The sequence below is a fragment of the Centruroides vittatus genome, unplaced genomic scaffold (assembly GCF_030686945.1).
Source record: "Centruroides vittatus isolate TY-2023 unplaced genomic scaffold, ASM3068694v2 contig_3060, whole genome shotgun sequence".
NCBI lineage: Eukaryota > Metazoa > Arthropoda > Arachnida > Scorpiones > Buthidae > Centruroides > Centruroides vittatus.
The window spans coordinates 235,703-252,270 of NW_027121964.1; the positions used below are offsets into that span (position 1 = coordinate 235,703).

General features: G+C 27.8%; 1 protein-coding gene across 6 annotated transcripts in view; it reads right to left on the reverse strand.

Annotated features, from left to right (window-relative positions):
• Positions 1-16,568, reverse strand: part of LRP1 (LDL receptor protein 1) — a 271,088-nt gene that overhangs the window by 81,885 nt on the left and 172,635 nt on the right. For all 6 annotated transcript variants that reach the window (XM_067267543.1, XM_067267545.1, XM_067267547.1 and 3 more), the window contains exons 53-58: positions 12,872-13,012; positions 9,445-9,561; positions 5,983-6,117; positions 4,610-4,729; positions 4,117-4,236; positions 900-1,031 (exon numbers count right to left, since the gene is read on the reverse strand). In XM_067267543.1, coding sequence (XP_067123644.1) covers positions 900-1,031; positions 4,117-4,236; positions 4,610-4,729; positions 5,983-6,117; positions 9,445-9,561; positions 12,872-13,012 — 765 coding nt within the window. The remainder of the gene's footprint in view (positions 1-899; positions 1,032-4,116; positions 4,237-4,609; positions 4,730-5,982; positions 6,118-9,444; positions 9,562-12,871; positions 13,013-16,568) is intronic.

Sequence of the window (16,568 nt, forward strand, 5' to 3'; positions counted from 1 at the left end):
CATGAACAAAGGATTTTTATCCTTGAATTTTGTCTTCTGATTGGTCCCTACTCTTTCCATCATCTTCCAATTGATTCTTTTCTTGTCGCCAAGTGAAATTAAATCAGATCATGTCATGAAAAAGATTGATCTTCAGTATTCACAGAAATTGCACTCTCCTACAACTGAGGGGTGTTGATCGAACTGAAACTTTCACACACATGTTAGACAATATTTTCTCTCCTGCTATGCAAGAATTTTAACAACTATAAAAATACACTCTCTCTTTGTTAAAAGATCCTCTTCCCCATTTTTCCCAAACTTTTGTTTGATAAAAACTGTAACATGTGCTTGAGTCTCACTTGAGACTTACATTATTTACATTTGCATTGCTTCTATTTTATACATTTTCTTGTCTATAATAAAAAATATTTTTAACACATTTAGAGAGGAGTTTGGATTCTGTCTGGGGCCTCACAATTTTTCTAGATAAATTCTCTCTAAATATCAAACATGTTGAAAATAATTGAGTATGCTTCGGATTCTTTAAAGAAAAATGAAATCATCCAATAACCTCCTTTTTAAAATATACAAAAATTTAGAAATTTATTTGAGATGCAAAGGATATTATTGGAAGAATTGTTTTCAGTCTACCCTCACACTATAAGCATATTAATATGAAATCTGATTCTGCAATGTCATTTTAAATTTGAGTTATTTCTTATGTCTCAATTTGTGTAAAACATTATGTAAATAATTTCTTACATATATTATTAAGAAATGGATTTAAACATTATTACATTTTTTTTAAAGACTTTCAAAATTTGTCTTGTTCTTTAATTTATGGAAAATAGTATATATAATTGAGTTTTTAAAAATTAAGGTCTAAAGCATAATAAAATTAAATTTTTAAAACTTACTGCATTCTGATTCATCAGAGTAATCACCACAATTGTTTTCTCCATTGCACAGAAGATCCATATCAACACATACACCATTTTTGCATTCAAATTTACTGTCAGGACAGAGAGAAGTAGTATGAACATTATGAACTGTAAAAATTAAAATACAAAAATATATAAATAAGATAAAAAAAAATTCAAATGAAGATCATATAAAAAAATAAAGTTATATAATTAAAATGAATTAATTAAACACAATTAATAATTTATTTGAATCATTTTATTTATGAATTTATGATTAAAACTATATGCAAAAATTATTATTTTTTGCATTTTTATATTATTCATTACCATATAAAGTTATTAATGTTAAGTTAGTGAGGTATCACTCGTATGTATTACTGCCTATCAAATTTGCAGGATTTAATGAACATATAACAAAATGATAACTCTGTATATTAATTATTCAATAAGAAAACATTAAATTATTATTTCCTATAATAAATCTGAACTGTTGACATTTAGCACAGAATATTCTTAATATACATAGTTGATATGCAGAATATTCTGTAAATGAAAATTCAATATGAAAGAGAAAATCTAATGATGGGGAATCTGACTTCTAAATCTACAAGAAATTTTTCTTACTCATTGTCATTGGCCCAATCCATCCTCTATATACAGGGTATATCAGTACAGTGGTTACAAACTTTTAGGAGAGAGAGAGTACACCTAGATGATGGGAAATCACAAAGCAATACATGGTCCGAAATGCTTTCCTGGTGTGGTAGTGACGACACAAAATACAAAAAAGGAAGGACATGAACAAGATGAGAAAACATGTTAGTGAAGATCCTTATTAATCCGTCAAAGATCTTTACGAAGAATCGTCTCGAGTTGGGTTTCGTGACTCGAGAATGTCCGTAAGATGGTTCGAGGAAAGCTACACCTCCACACTCAACAAGTAAATATATACAGTTTATTTACACAACAAATATTTACAAGATGTACAATGTTCGACACCAATACATACACTATGCTACAAAGATGTAGTATCTCAAGTCGGCTTATTTATTGGGGACTGTTAAACTTCGGGAAATTCAGGTCGCCTTTCCGGAGTTGGCTCAACTATACGGCCTGTCCAGTCTCCGCACTCACCCGTCCCTGAGATCGTTGTCAGAGGAGAACACTCTCTCTATGCTCAGCGGGCTGTCCAAGTGCCTGAGACTACCGTATTATCAGTCTCTTGCCCTTCTCCTCGTTTTTTCGCCACCCTTCCAATTTAAGGGATCCTGCTGCGACCACCTGCGACCAATCAGTTCCTTCCCTTTTTTTTGAGAGCTTCCAAAGACGTCCGCCCTATTTCCCGCCGACGTAGCTCACATTTGCGTCCGTCCCTTGTTTACATTTTTTTCCCAAGCCGGCCGGCACGTAGCACACACATTGACCCCTAAACGAAACCGCTACTCCTTTGATCTTTCCGGCCGTTTATGGCCCCAACGCCAGGTGGGTCCAATTATCTCTGTCGCATGGCTTTTCGACTTAGGACGCTAAAACGACCTTTACAATGTTTATTATTCTCTAGTACAGCAAAAATGCCTCGGGACGTCTTTGGCTGGTGTAGCGACATCTATTGCGTACACCAGCCAAAGACATCCCAGCATTTTTGTTGTACTAAGAATAATAAACATGTTTTCTCACCCTGTTCTTGTCCTTCCTTTCTTGTATTTTGTGTCGTCACTACCACGCCAGGAAAGCATTTCCGACCACAAATTGCTGTGTGATTTCTCATCAGCTAAGTGTACTCTATCTCTCCTAAAAGTTTGTAACCACTGTACTGATACCCTGTATATAGATCAACACTAATATTTGATAATTAAAAGAATGTCATATTTGATATAACACCATTTTTTGGGAAAAAATGTAATGCACCTCAAAGACTGCCAGATGGATAGAATTAAATATCCTTATGTTGCATATTGAAATTTTTTCGTAAATAAATATAAGCAAAGTTAGATTTATAATTTTTACTTCAAAAAATAATTTTGGCAGACAATATTGAAATGTAAATCTATTATTATTAAACTACTACAGAAAATAACATAATTTTGTTTATTTCTTTTAACATTAACATAATAAGTAAATAATAAAACAGTTAGCTTTATTTTTTTTGTAGCTTATTCTATCAGATTTTACATATCACCTAATATGCATGTAAAGGGACTGTCCATAACTAACATTTACAGCTTTTGAGAAACTTTTGAGCCTTCCCTCCGTGTTGTGTATAGTGACATACTTTTGGCAATCTATGTGCCCTTTAATTACTTGTAAAATAGTTCACCAACCCCCTAACTTTTGTCAATTTTTTTCTAATAGTGTAGTCACATGATTAATAATTAGGCTTCTAAGAACAAATTTGTATGCCACTAAAAAAAGTCCATGGAGACATGCTTGACCCCTCAAAACTGTACTGTACATGTAATTAATGAAATATCCCAAATTTGAAATAAATGTATATATAGAAAAATTTAAATATATATATATATATATCTTCCATGAAATAATCAGAAAAATTATATTATAATAATTACTACTACTACAAAAACATATTTGTTCTCAATAAAACACATATCACTTTTATCCAAAAATTCAAACTCTGTTCTGTAATCATTTTCATTCTGTTGATTCAACAAATACCACCAAATACCAACAAAAATGCATCATCTCTCCTATATCAAAGTTGAAATCCTCAGGAGAATAATAATTAAATTAAATTAAATTTTAAAATTGTTCTGTCTTTCTAAATTGTTTATTGTAGTAGTATGTTTAAAATTTAAATTATTTTATATTCTTAGATTTTTTTTTATCTATATAAATTACAACATTGCCAAACAATCTGCCAGATTTATTAAGCTATATTTTAAAGCTACTTTATTAATCAGAATCAAGGAAAAATCTGGAGGTAGGCATCTCTTGATAAATTTAATAATTAGAAATTAATTAATTTTTTATCAAGAAATTAAATTAAATTTATATAACTTTAATAATCCAGAAAAAAATAATTTAATGTTAAACATTTTTTTCATATTCAACTGGCAAGAAAAAAATAACAGAATATTAGATAAAATTTTAACTGTTTCTTTTTTCTATTCTCATAATCAGTGACAAAATCTCAAAACTTAATGAATATACAAGAAATTTTTTTTAATTTATGTATTAAAAATATTCTTACCACAAGTACTATTATCCTCATCTGAATTATCACCACAGTCATTAATTCCATTACATAGCCACATTTTTGGAATGCATCTCTTGCTTTTGCATTTAAAATGATCATCTTTGCAAGAATGATGTTCTGTAAATATACATTATCTATGTTAAAGGGATAAAAATTACAAGAATCAAAAATGATAAAGTTAATTCAAATGAAACAACCAACCAACATTTCATTAATATTAATAAAGTTTTTATTTTTTCATATAATTAAGATGGTTTATTAAAATATTGTGGACAATATTTAATAAGCTACAATATTTCATTACATTTCAATATCAATCTATAAATCTCATTTTGTTACAAAGTTTAGAAGAAATTTAATTTCCTTGAAGCATTTGTTAAGATTTTAAAACCCATAAATAAATATATGAACTGATGCTGTAATTTAACTGAGATATAAAATTAATAATATTTTGTATTTATTTTTTTATTTAATAAATAAATGATCTTACCACAATATTCAGGTTCATCTGAATTATCTCCACAATCATTGTCACCATCACAATAGAAGCTTTCTATAATGCATACAAAGTTGAGGCACTGAAATTCATTGGGTTTGCACATGCTTACAGCTGAAATATTAAAAATAAGTATGCAATTTATTTTTAAAAAAGTTAAAATTAATCATTTGATAGCAAACAATTATTATTATGTATACACTTAATATTTATAAGAAGAAAAGAATAAAACAAAATAAATAATCAATATCATTTGTGAATGTTAGCAAAATAGTTATTGTGTGTTTGAGTATTCAAAAGATAATGTCAATAATAAATTTTAATTTGTCTTCAAAAATGATTTTGAGATAGAATGTAATTTATATGTATGACATGTATAAAAATCAAAACAAATTTTTTTTTATAATTTTATTGTGGAAGATTCAAACATCCTGTAACAACAAACTGGGTAACAGAATGCACCAAACTCATTTTCACGGATCTTTAAGAGATGTTGTTACATAGAGTTGTTTGAAAAATAATTTAAGATAAAATAGATTAGAATTAAAAATAAGTATAAAAGATAAATGAAATATTTTAACATCCAAATGTTCCATTGAGATGCAAGTACTAAAATGCTGTATATCAGGGGTGCCAACTTTTGTATACATAAGATCTACTTTTTATCTTAAAAATGTGTCGCAATCGACTTGTCATAGGCGTAGTGTAAGTGGGGAGGGGGAGATGTGAAATACATACTATGTTTATACACTGTGTTTCAGTACGTTGTGCATTGCTTATGAGTCGAGTCATAACTGCATGCATACTGTTGTGTTCGGTTACAAATATAATACATTAAGTCAAGACATCGCGAGTGATCGACCAAAACTGGCTTGGCGATCGACCGGTCGATCACAATCGACTTGTTGGCCCCCCCTGCTGTATATAAAAGAAATTACTTGAGCAGTATACTGTAGAAAAATCATTGTGACATTTAAATTTTTTTCATAAAAACAGTGAAAGATGTTAAATACTTAAGTTTCTAGTATTCTACAGTACTTTAGAAATATAGGAAACATGTAATTAGTGGTCCAGAATGTGTTATTCAGTTATAATGTGACCTTAATCTATCAAAACCATTAATGCCAAAAGTTGGTGGATGACTTGTAATAAATATTCAATAATTTTTTCAGTTCTAATTTTAGTTGATTACTATTTAAGTTAATACAACACAAACATTCAAGTAAATCAATTTTAACTCTCAATTTCTAATAATAACGACTAAATATTGAAAATTAATAATTATCTACAAAAATGCTATTTTCGTCTTACTTTTTCTTTTTTTTGAAACTTTCCTATTTAATGAGCTAAATTTCTTATATACTTACGACATCCATGTGCAGGATGTTCATCAGATGCTTCTTGATCGCCACAATCATTTTCTCCATCACAGACCCATGTTTGAGGTATACACTGACCAGTAGAATTACAGCGAAACTCATTATCTCTACACGGTCTAGTAGCTATAAAAATATAATGATTTTAATTTTATTTGTAAAACAAATTTTATGAATTTCAAATATTTATTCACTAAAATTTAAAAATAGTAAATATTGGAAATATAATTAAATACCGATGAAATTTAAAAATATTTTAAAATGTATCAAACTAAAATTCTTGAATAGTAAATGTAGTATAAAATATTACAAATTAATATAATATTACAATTATTTTAATTTTTTTTTTTTTTTTTTTTTTTTTTAATAATAATAATCTTTATTCACAAAAAGGGAATTATCCCTGTTGCAGGGGGTTGTACAAAATTGACTTGTAAATTTTCGTATTATTAAAACATTAACTAGGTTATTAAAATTTAACAGTCGTTATACATTGGTTTTATATTATTTCGTTATTAACATAAATAAAAACAGTTATTTTAACAAACACAGTAATATAATTATACAATAATGGTGAATGTTGATATATTTTGACATACTGGCATAAATTTACAACATTTTTGTAATCTTAATGAAATAATTATACAGAGAATAGAGATCATTTTTATTTAGGTTATTGAGAGAATTTCTATAATCTTGGGATGAATCACTTTGGAGTATTCGAGGAATGTTGAAAGAATCACGTACATTAGAGAGATTTTGACATTTCTGAAGTAAGTGTTCAATTGAGAAGTTATCGAATTTGCACCATGGGCAATGATTGTTTGATAGGTCAATATAGAAATTATTGATATAAAGGGAATATTTATTTAGACGTAATTGTGAAATTAGCCTTTTCACGTTGAAGTTAATTGATTTTATCATATAAGGTTGTACAGAAGGTATTTGTAAAATTTTTAAGTACCAGGGATGATAGGTATTGTGATTTAGGCTATTTTGATCCATATTTATAGATTGAGCGATAGCTGATTCCATTAACATAGTATATCCAAATTTCCAGTCCTGAATATTATCTTTGAATAGATGATCTGATACTCCAAAAGAATTTAGTATTTTATTTAGTTTAGTTTGCCAGAGTTGTATTGTAGTTGATTTTTTACTGCCTTTGATTATTTCGTGGTGCAGAAAGGTAATATTACTGTCAGATTTGAATTTTAAATGATAGTAGAATTTAATGATATGTTTTAAGAACAATGGATAAGAGCAGATACGGTTAGTTTCGTGGCGAATTGCGTAGCCTGGGACAGTTCTTTCTAAGTGAAAAAGTTTGCGGAGAAAGTAGATGTGAAATTTTTACACATCCACAAGAGCCGAATTACCGGGCTAGAGTTGGCTATAATAAATAAATAATTAATAAGACAATTTGGCACTAGAGCTTGGCGTTAGGCGCCATCTCTTACTAAACTTAATAATTATAATTAAATTAAATAAATAATTTTAATAATTTGGAACTGGAGGAAAAGAAATTGGCCCGAAGCGGGACTCGAACCCGCAACTTCTGCTATCCGTGCAGACACGTTACCAGTTACGCTACCCGGACCTTCGGTCCGATCGCCTCCTCCAGTATATATAAGCTAACACGACGACCATCTATACTGGAGGACCATATATACTGGAGGAGGCGATCAGACCGAAGGTTCGGGTAGCGTAACTGGTAACGTGTCTGCACGGATAGCAGAAGTTGCGGGTTCGAGTCCCGCTTCGGGCCAATTTCTTTTCCTCCAGTTCCAAATTATTAAAATTATTTATTTAATTTAATTATAATTATTAAGTTTAGTAAGAGATGGCGCCTAACGCCGAGCTCTAGTGCCAAATTGTCTTATTAATTATTTATTTATTATAGCCAACTCTAGCCCGATAATTCGGCTCTTGTGGATGTGTAGCTTTGTAACGGGTTAGTCGTTATTTATTTATATTTTTGTGAAATTTTTCTAATTTATATATATAATCGAGACCCCATATTGGGGATGCGTAATATATGATTGGGTTAATGATTGCGTTATACAGTTTCATATGAATAGATAAATCGGAGGTTTTTAAGTTAGAATATAAGTTTAGCAGATTATCTATAGCCAGTTTTACCTTATTGTTCAAATACGAAATATGTGCTTTAAATGTATGATTCCAATCGAATATAACACCTAGGAAATTGACTTCATTTACCATTTGCAGAGATTGCTTGTCTAGATATATCGTTGTTTCTTTTTTGGAGATTTTACTATTCTTACGGAATATAACGACTTTCGTTTTGGTAGGATTAATTGTTAGTTGGATTGAGTTGAGGTAAGAATTTAAGCGATTAATTTTTCTTTGTAGTGATATTTTTGTCGGAGCGAAGATTGCAAGGTCATCAGCAAATAACACATAATGAAAGGTCCTGTCACCAAGTTCTATTCCATCTGAGCAATTCTGAAATATGTGATCAATTTCGAGTAAATAAAAATTGAATAGGTATGGCGAAAGAGGGTCACCTTGGAGTATTCCACGTGTTAATGTTAGCGATGGTGAGATGGCTTTGCCCTGTTTAATTTTTGCGTTATAGGTTGAGAATAGCTTAGATATTGTGTTTGCAAATTGATTACCTGCTCCGTTAATTTTTAATTTATATACCAGTAGCGGAACAAAAACAGAGTCAAATGCTTTTTGGATATCAATGAATGCAACTTTGCTTTTTTCTCAGATGAAGTTGTATTATGGATGATAGTAGGAAAATAGCAGATTCTGTTCCTTTATTTTTGAAGAAGGCATATTGAAATTTTGCTTCGAAGTCAGTTATTTTAGTCCAGTATTGGAATTTTGTAGCTAATAAAGATGTAAAGCATTTTCTTAGTGTTGACAGTAATGCTATTGGTCTATAATTAGTTGGAGAAATTTTATCACCTTTTTTATGTATCATTGATAAAATTACTGAATTCCAGGAGTCCGGGTAATTAGTTGTTTTGTACATAGAATTGAAGAGTTGTAGCAGTTTCATTCTTGCTTGATTTGACAATGTTTTTAGGAACTTAGTTGGAATGTGATCATTTCCTGGTGATGTATTAATGCGAGTTTTATTTATGGTATCATCGAGTTCCTTGATTGTAAATTTAGAATTAAGACATTCGTTGTTGGAGTTGTAGTTGGACATTAAATTAGGTATAGTTTGGGTAACAGGAAAGCATTGATAAAATTTTTTCCAGGCTTCGAAACTTATCATTGAGTTATTGTCACATAAGTCAAATTTAAATCGAAATTTTTATATTAGAGTCCAGAAAGTTTTGCTATCATTGCTGTTTTTTAGTGTTATTTTAATTTAATTAAATCCTATAAATTTCTAAAATCCTTAAATAAGACATATTATTTTTATTTAAACTAATCATAAAATATTTTAAATAAATTATGGTAATAACTTACTACAAATTTTGGATTCATCTGTATGGTCAGGACAGTCTGGATGACCATCACATTGCCATATTGAAGGTATACAGTCACCATTTCCACATTTAAATTGATCATCATGGCACCCATAAGCTTAAAAATTTAATTAATTATAAATATTTGTTAAATTTTTATAGTCAGCAAATGACAACAATTTCAAATATTTTTAATATGAATATATGAAAAAAGTCCATAAACTTATATTTAAAAAAAAAAAATCTATAAAGAATTTATTTTTATGAATTTCAAAATTATATGAAATACAGTGAATTCTTTATTGGAAAAAAAACAAAACAGCAGTATCATACATAATACTCTATAGAAAAATGCAAAATGATGCATTAAACTGAAACAAAACGTTTTTTCAGATGATTGTTAGCAACACAAAATGCTAATTACTCAGATATCGCCTTGCATACTTAATTTGTATACACTTGAGATTAAATGTTTTTGGAAATATATTAATAATTAATAAATTTAAAACAAAAATTACAAGATTTTTCTTGACTATAATTATTAAATAAAAAAACAGATACTTATGAGTTAAGAGGACGCCAGTCAAAAATTGCAATTTTTCCAAATAATGCAAGTTTTTATTTTTCAAATTTAAAACAATTGTTAAATCAAACAATAAATTAACGATTTACAAAAGGGTAGTTTTAATATTTAACAAATTTCAAAAACTGCTTACTTCTTACGATTACAGATAATGATTAATGTTATCTATGGTGCCAAAATGGCAGCTCATCTCCGATCCCAGTAAACAGAAGAAACAGTGAGGATGCACGTTCTAACCTAACCTAACCTAACCTATTCTAATAAATTTTCATAATTATTATCAACCAAATTATTAGAATAGGTTAGGTTAGGTTAGAATGTGCGTCACCACTGTTTCTTGTTTGCTGGAATCACAGACGTGATATCAATAATCATCCTTCTTGCTGTTTTTTTCATTTTTTACAGCTTAAACAGTAATTTTTCTTCTTTTTAGAGTTAAATTTACTAGTCTATTGTTATTTACATAATTTCATTCAAAAACACGATTTTGATTGCAATTTCCAACTGGCGTCCTCTTAACCCATAAGTACCAAAAAATATTATTACTATGATTTTGTTAGTGATACAGACAAACCTCAGATTTCTAACTTAATTCATTCCTAAAAGTAGTTCAAAAACAGATTTGTTCTCAAACTGAAACAAATTTTCCCCATAAGAAACAATATAAAATGGATTAATCTATTCCAAACCCCCGAAGTCTTTTTTTCTTTTTACTCTTTAGCTGCATAAAAATGCCTACAAATGCAATATAATATTTTATATATAATATAATATATTTATATATTGATATATATTAAAAACAAAATGTTTCCTCACCACCAACTAAAACTGAAACTACACTTTCCAAAAAAGTACTATAATAGACTCAACTCTGACTGCCTGAATGAAATATAACCGATCAAGACCAACAACAAGTACCACCAATTTATTCAAACTTTCCAAAATATTATTGCATTGATTGAAATTTTAATTTTAGTTTTAATTAACTGGCAAGTACCAGTATACTGGTACTTGTATTACAATACTAGTACAAACTACCTAGTACTAGTATAATGGTACCTTACCTACCTAGTATAATGGTACCTTACCTACCTAGTATAATGGTAGTTTGTACTAGTAGTTTGTACTAGTACAAACTACCATTATACAATACTAGTACAAACTACCTAGTATTAATAAATATTAAACAAAATAATATTATAATACATAATATTACACTGATAAATTTTTGTTATTTAATTTGAATTAAGCAGCTTTAAACATGGATTCGTGAATGTCATTTATATTATGCAAATGTCAATTAACATGATTTTTATTAATTGATTTGATTTATTTTAAATTGCAACATGTAGCGAAAAACAGTAGTAGTATCTTACTTGCATGCACATTGAAATTTAATTTGGATAACGTCATCAATGGTTTGTGTTGCAATGTCTAATAACATAAGGAAATCTCTGTGTCAATAACTTCTGAATCGGTAGTCCTGTTGACTTTCTTTAACTCAAGAAGTATAGGGAGGTGACCGTCTGTTTCTCTCAAATCTGTGGCCAGCTCTTGTCAAGCTTGTCTGGGAACCAAGTTATCGTATGGCAACCGGGGCAAATATGGGATTCAAAATTTTGTTTGTAAACCAAATTGTTTGAAACCTGAGGTTTGACTGTATTACCCAGAAGATATTTGTCAGAATATTGTCCAAAAGGAGATTATTTTGCATTAAGTTTGTATATATGTGTTTGAGAATTTAAAAATAAAAATAAAAAAATCTGTCTGCATATTTCATTTATCAATATGGAGTCATTAAACTTAAATTATAAAAACTTTTAAAAACAGTATATGTAAAATAGTATCTATTAAAATATTATATTATATTAGAATAATTTCAAATTTTAAAAAAATAGTTTAAAAATTATTTTTAAAATTGTCATGCTTTAATATACTAATTTATATTAATTTTCAAAAAATTTTCCTAATTTCAAAAATCATATATTAAATTATGTATTCTACTTATTTTTAATAAAAAGATTTATTTTTATTGATATAGATTGTGAGTTATCTTAACTTTTTAATTTTTGGATGTTTTTCCCCCTTAGTTTAGGTCTAGATCTTCACTCCAACAAGTCTTTAAAATTTACTCTTTGTATAGAACAAAAACAAAATAATGAATTGACAGTCCACGTTCGATATTTCATTAAAGTTCCTCAATTAATATTATGAAAAAAACTAAAGATGCTTTGATTTTTTTCAATTACAATTTAAACTTAAAATTTAGTTATAACTTGTAGTTTATAATTAGTATCTATTTATGTTTAAGCATATTTAATATTCATTTAGTATTCAGGCAAAAATTAATTTGAAAATTTAATTATTTACCATTATTCAAATCATTGATGTAGCAACACAAAATATTTTAATCAATTATTTCATTCAGAATAAATAATTTAAGTTGAATATAGAGGAGATAATCATAGATCAATAAAATTGATGGATTGATAGTTTTACTTGAATATTTCTTAATTCAAAACTTAAATGATAACCTTGTTATAAATTATCATAGGAAATAAATGTATTTAGCTTAATAGTAATTCAATTTAATTTAATGAAATTTAAAAAGTTAGATTTAAATTAGAACTTCTTTTATTTTGTTTAAGTAAAAATTAGAAAATATTTCAGTAACCTTTTAATACTATCTATCTATAAAATTTTATGAGATTCAGTCTGGTCAGAATCATTCCAAGATATCAGAGTAAAATTATTTTGTATGTCACTGTGAAACTAATGTTTGGTTCATATCTGGAAGCAATTATATAAAAACTAATATATAAAAGTAAAGAATTTTTATAATTACCGCAGTTTCTTTCATCAGAACTAACAGTTCCATTCCTTCCATCTTCACAATCATCATCTCTATCACATTGCCATATTTTAGGAATGCAAAGACCACCATCGCACTTGAATGAATTTGAAGGACAAGATAACGCAGGTGCTTCTGAAAATAGATTATTCTTTTAAAAACATTTCATTATTATTCATGAAAAAAATTAATAAATTATTAATAGTTTTCTAAAATTTTTAAGAATTTATTTTAATAATTAATTGTATTACCTCAATTTAAATTTTATAGAAAATTCTAAAATGATTGCATAAAACATAATTAAGCTTAAATTTTTTTTTTTTTTTTTGTATTCTTTAAAAATGCAGTAAGTGATTAAAAAACTTAGTTCCATTGTTTTTTATTTTAAAATAATTTTCAACTTGTTTAATACAAAAGATATCAAAATCTGATTTAAAAATTGCATAAAATTTATTGTAATAAACTTTTATTTTAAAAATATTTATTAATTGACTATGGGATCATGTGATGCCTTTGGTATAAATAGTGCTATGCTTAGAGCAGGCCAGTGATATGCAAACACACTTTCTGAACATCCTCCTCTCCTTTAAAGTGGCAAAATTTCTACCATGATATATACAAAACCTGGTTACAGCCGACTAATTAGATGTACATTTGTAAATGAAATTAAAAACAATTATTGCATTTATCTTATTTAGTGACTTTCTTCCAGCTCTCAAATTCTAATATCTGAACATTAGAGATTTAATAAGTTTAACTGTAGTTATCAATTTTATTTCTTAAAGTTATGTGATCAAATATAAAATCTTGAATTTTAGCTCATTATTTTATTCTGTACAGCATCTCAAACAATTGTTATTATAAACATTTAATATAATGAAGATTTTATATATATATATGTTATGGACAGTGATTAATATGGTCATTATGAATAATGACCAACAAAATTGGCATTGTAATAAATTTCAAAAATTTATCAAATTGACCGGTCATTATGAATACTGCTACCACCTAGTCGGGCAAAGTGATAATAATACGTTGAGGAGTGATCATCCAACATACGCTAGCCAATCAGAACTTACATCTTAGTTGTGCATGCATACTGCATTTAGTACCAAATTTTAAATTTACGTGACCAGTAGTTAATTTTTTTTCTTTCACAAAAGTAACGATCATGGAGGAATCATTAAGTGACATGAACAACCGATTAAACGAGTTAATAGCAGAAAAAGGTGAAAACAATTAAATTTTTACAAAATCAGCATATTTGTTAATGATAGAAAAAGTGAGAGTCAAAAATGGAAGTTACCTCTAACTTACCGGAAGAATATCAGTTAATAGTACTTTGAAATAATTCACAAAACATAAATATTTCTAAATGAAATAAGTGGAGGTTTTTTAAGCAAATTTTAAATTCAGTACTAAACACGATACGCACACACAACTGAGTGCCGATTAGCTAGTGTACGTTGGATGATCATTCCTCAATTTATTATCATCACTTTGCCCGACTAGGTGATAGTAGTATTCATAATGACCGGTCAATTTGATAAATTAATCAATATTTATCACACTGCACGCCCTTTCTGGTCATTATTCATAATGCCATATTAATCACTTTGTCCATAACATATATATATATATATATATATTTTTTCCATATTTACGTGGACAATAACAGTTAATCATAAACAAACTGAATTAAAAAAAAAAAACACTCTACAACATTTCATGTAGAGTTGTGGTCACCACAGTATGTGATATTACTCCTAGATATAGTTGTAAAGGACTTTTTAAATAAAAAAGGTAGACTACAATTTTAGACACTTACGATACTATCTACTTTCTAAGACAAAGGAGTCATGGGCATTACTAATTCTAAGCTTTACATGCAAAAAAATATATGCAGCACTGCTCCATAAATCAAATCATTCACTTATCTTCCCAGCTTTTAATAATTATAGAATCTTTCAATAAACCTGACCTTCTTATCTAGTCCTCAATGCATCAATACTGTAGCACTTTGCTTATAGTCAGTGCTCCTTAACATGCTGTCATAGCATTCTATATATCAATCCTATCTAATAAGTCTTCTTCTCCCTTGATAAGTTTGATTATGTATAAACTTGCCATATCCATTTCTATTACCTTCTTTTTGTCTGAATTTAGTAGTTGCAAGATAGGTGGAGACCCTTAACTATTAGAATAATCTTTTTATTACACAGAATCAGCATATACATCTGACAAGCAGAGGTTATGAGGTAATAACAACACAGATTTCAATAAACTTGTTTATATGTATAATTAGTATAAACCTTTATTGATCAAAGGGAGAAAGCATGTTTCTCAAAGATTTTCAAGAAATTTGAAGTTAAAAAAAATCCTGAGAGATTTATAAGTTTTGTGGAATCTCTCACCAAGGATCTTGTGGCTTAATGATGACGTGCCTGACATATTTGCAAGATTGATAATTCATGTCTCAATGAGGTTTATTTTTCAAATCAATGCAATTTTTGAATAAAATAATTGTAAATTACATGGGTTTATACATTTTGTCTATTTATTTTCTATTAAAAATGTGCATGTTTTCTTCCTTAAAAATTCACTCTTGGTTAAAAGTAAGTTTAATGAAAGATTTTTTTACACAAAAAATGTAAGATAAATAATGTATGAATAATTTGATTTTTTAAGCAACTGTACTTAATAATTTTTTGAATTTATTTAACTAATTCCCAATATCACACTGAACTGTTATATTTGATAACACACTGTCATCTTTCAATGTTACTTCTCTGTGTTTCTTATTGTTTATATCTTAAATATATTCCTTTTTCATAACTAACAAAACAAGTAAACAGTAAAAATAAATTAAGTTATAATGTATGAAAATAAAATATTAAACTATAAAATAATTAATTATTCAAATATTATCATCTCTATGACTCAGAGTTAGCATGGATGACTTAAATGCCAAACATCTCTTTGTATATACAACATACTTTCAACAACTGGAGAGATTGTGTGAATTTTTAAAGTTAAAGATGCTTATATAACTTTACACTAATAATACTTGCTGTGAAAATTATAATAGAATGATTCAAACAATATAGAAACATTATATCTAACTTACAGTAAGATTTGCATAAAAATAACAACACTCATATAATTAATTTTTTTTATAATTTATGATTTTATTATTCTTACATTATAACTTTACTTTTATTTATTTAAAAGTCAAATTATTCTTATATTTCCAAATGTAAAAACTTTAACTAAATTTATTTTTAACCAAAAATGATTTTTCAAGGAAAAACAAAAAATGCACAGTTTTAATAGAAAATAAATAAACCCATAAAATTTATAGTTATTTTGTGTAAAAATAGCATTGATTTAAAAAAAAATTATTCATCATACAAAATATAGGTGTCACAAAGCCATATGGTCTTTGGTGAGAGGTTTAACAAAACTTATGAATAAGTCACTCAGCATTTTTTTTTTAACTTCAATTTTCTTGAAAATGTTTCATAAGTGCATTTTCTCTCATTGCTGAATAAAGGTTCATACCAGGACTTATCCCACTATTGAAATCCCAAAAACCACACTGTAACCTCCCTCCAATTGTCAGACTCAAATAAAGTTCATAAAGTTCCTTTAAAAAACAAAGTAATACTTTATATAAATATATGTGCTA